The sequence below is a fragment of the Asparagus officinalis genome, chromosome 6, assembly GCF_001876935.1.
Source record: "Asparagus officinalis chromosome 6, Aspof.V1, whole genome shotgun sequence".
Taxonomy (NCBI): domain Eukaryota; kingdom Viridiplantae; phylum Streptophyta; class Magnoliopsida; order Asparagales; family Asparagaceae; genus Asparagus; species Asparagus officinalis.
The window spans coordinates 2,337,847-2,340,000 of NC_033799.1; the positions used below are offsets into that span (position 1 = coordinate 2,337,847).

Consider the following 2,154-nt stretch of genomic DNA (forward strand, 5'->3'; position numbering starts at 1 on the left):
TATTGTCCCAGTACATGTAGACCCTCTAAGTGAAATCTTTTTACTCTAAAAAGAGTTTAAAAAAAGGGATTAAATCTATAATAAAATACGCACCACAATTTTCATCTTTATACTTCTACGAAAAATCTCTATAGCCTACCATTAATTAAAAAAAAACTCTATAGCCTTTTATTTTCTCCCTATAAATATCTCCCCAGCCTCACTCATCATCCCTCCTCTCCACCGAACCAGCGGCGATGACCTCCCCCAACGACTGGGCCCAAATTGGGCCAATACTACCCTCGAAGCCGCCGACTCCAACGTCGTCTACAAGGCCGGCCTCATCCCAGCCCACCAACAACGTAGAGGGCCGCGTCGGCAAGTCTGCCCGAAGCGGCCCGGGCCTCGAGAGCACTCCGACGACGATGCTCAACACGGACCCGACCAACTTCCGGGCCATGGTCCAGCAATTCACAGGGGCTCCAGTTGGGCCGTATGCATCCCCTTCTCGGCCCGTTATCAGCTTTGGGCTCGGGGAGGGCGTGCAGGTCCAACAACAACACCCAGGCCAACTTGTGTGCTCACGTGGGCAGTTTGGGCAGTTTGACGAGGCGGTAACGTTACCGGGAGGTACCGTTAATGATGGGTTTAGTATCAGCTCTGCTGCCGCCAGTAACAACGGGTTCTTTTTGGAGGGGATGATGGGAGGTAACAGTAGGAGCGGGGGGTATTTTTTGTAAGGAAAGTTTATGAAACTGGGGTAGTCTTTGTAAATGTTTTTATTGCAAACAAAGTTGATGGGAATAATAATTACGGATCCCTTTTAATTAGGGTCTTTTTTTTTTTGTGGCAAATAAGTCGTTTGAGATTGTTTGTGAATTGGATATACCTGATCACATAAAAGACGATTCATGTTTAATTAAAAAAATAATTTACTATTTTTTTTTGTGTGTAAATTACATGTGTAAACTTAAAAAAGAAAAAGGAAAAAAAAAAAGTTTTTGCAAAAGGGCTTCCCTTGCCTAAGATTAATATGTAGTAAAAGCACTAAACACTCGAGTAATGGTGTGAACTCGTGATTTGAGAGCTTTAGAAAGGGGGGCCCACTGACAATGGAAACGTGCTAGAAAAAGGTGCAGTGGGAGAGGTGATGATGTGGGCTCCATTTTTTTTGTGTGAGTCATGGTGGCTGTTGAAAAGTCAAAAGGTCAAGCACTAATCAGTAATCGCCATCATGCTTCCCATCCATTTGAATTTTGTCTCTTACGTCAGGAGAAATTTTATGAGAATGACCGTATGTAATAATACCATTAGAATGTTCTTTTAACTATTCACAAAGACGCGGTGATGATTTAACCGTCAGCTTCGTGATGATTTAACCGCTCAGTTTTTCAATCCCTGACTTTAGCCCTCACATATATGAGTTTTTATAGAGGTTAATTAAGAATAGCCGTTTTCAATTGCTGTTTTTAATTATCGTTTTAATTCTCCTGAAGATCCGTTTATGTTCTAATTCTAGTTTTAATTCTCCTAAAGATAGTCGTTTCAATTTTTCGTTTTAATTCTCCTAACCGTTTTAATTATCTTGAAGAGAAGATCCGCATTAATCACGTTTTTAACATGTACCATATTAATCACGTTTTAATTGTTCTAATTTGAAAAAAAAAAAAAATCTAAAATGTAGCAGGTTAAGGGTCATTCATTCAATCCGGAGCTGTATTCGTGTCCGCGGATCGTGATTTAACCGTCAGCTTCATGATGATTTAACCGCTCAGTTTTCAATCCCTGACTTTAGCCCTCACAGATATGAGTTTTTATAGAGGTTAATTAAGAATAGCCGTTTTCAATTGCTGTTTTTAATTATCGTTTTAATTCTCCTGAAGATCCGTTTCTGTTCTAATTCTGGTTTTAATTCTCCTAAAGATAGTCGTTTCAATTTTTCGTTTTAATTCTCCTAACCGTTTTAATTATCTTGAAGAGAAGATCCGCATTAATCACGTTTTTAACATGTACCATATTAATCACGTTTTAATTGTTCTAATTTGAAAAAAAAACAAAAATCTAAAATGTAGCAGGTTAAGGGTCATTCATTCAATCTGGAGCTGCATTCGTGTCCGCGGGTCGTGATTTAACCGTCGGCTTCATGATGATTTAACCGCTCAGTTTTCAATCCCT

General features: G+C 39.6%; 1 protein-coding gene across 1 annotated transcript; it reads left to right on the forward strand.

Annotated features, from left to right (window-relative positions):
* Positions 237-719, forward strand: LOC109844719. Its single transcript, XM_020413833.1, has one exon. It carries the CDS (start codon positions 237-239, stop codon positions 717-719), a length of 483 nt encoding a protein of 160 aa, XP_020269422.1.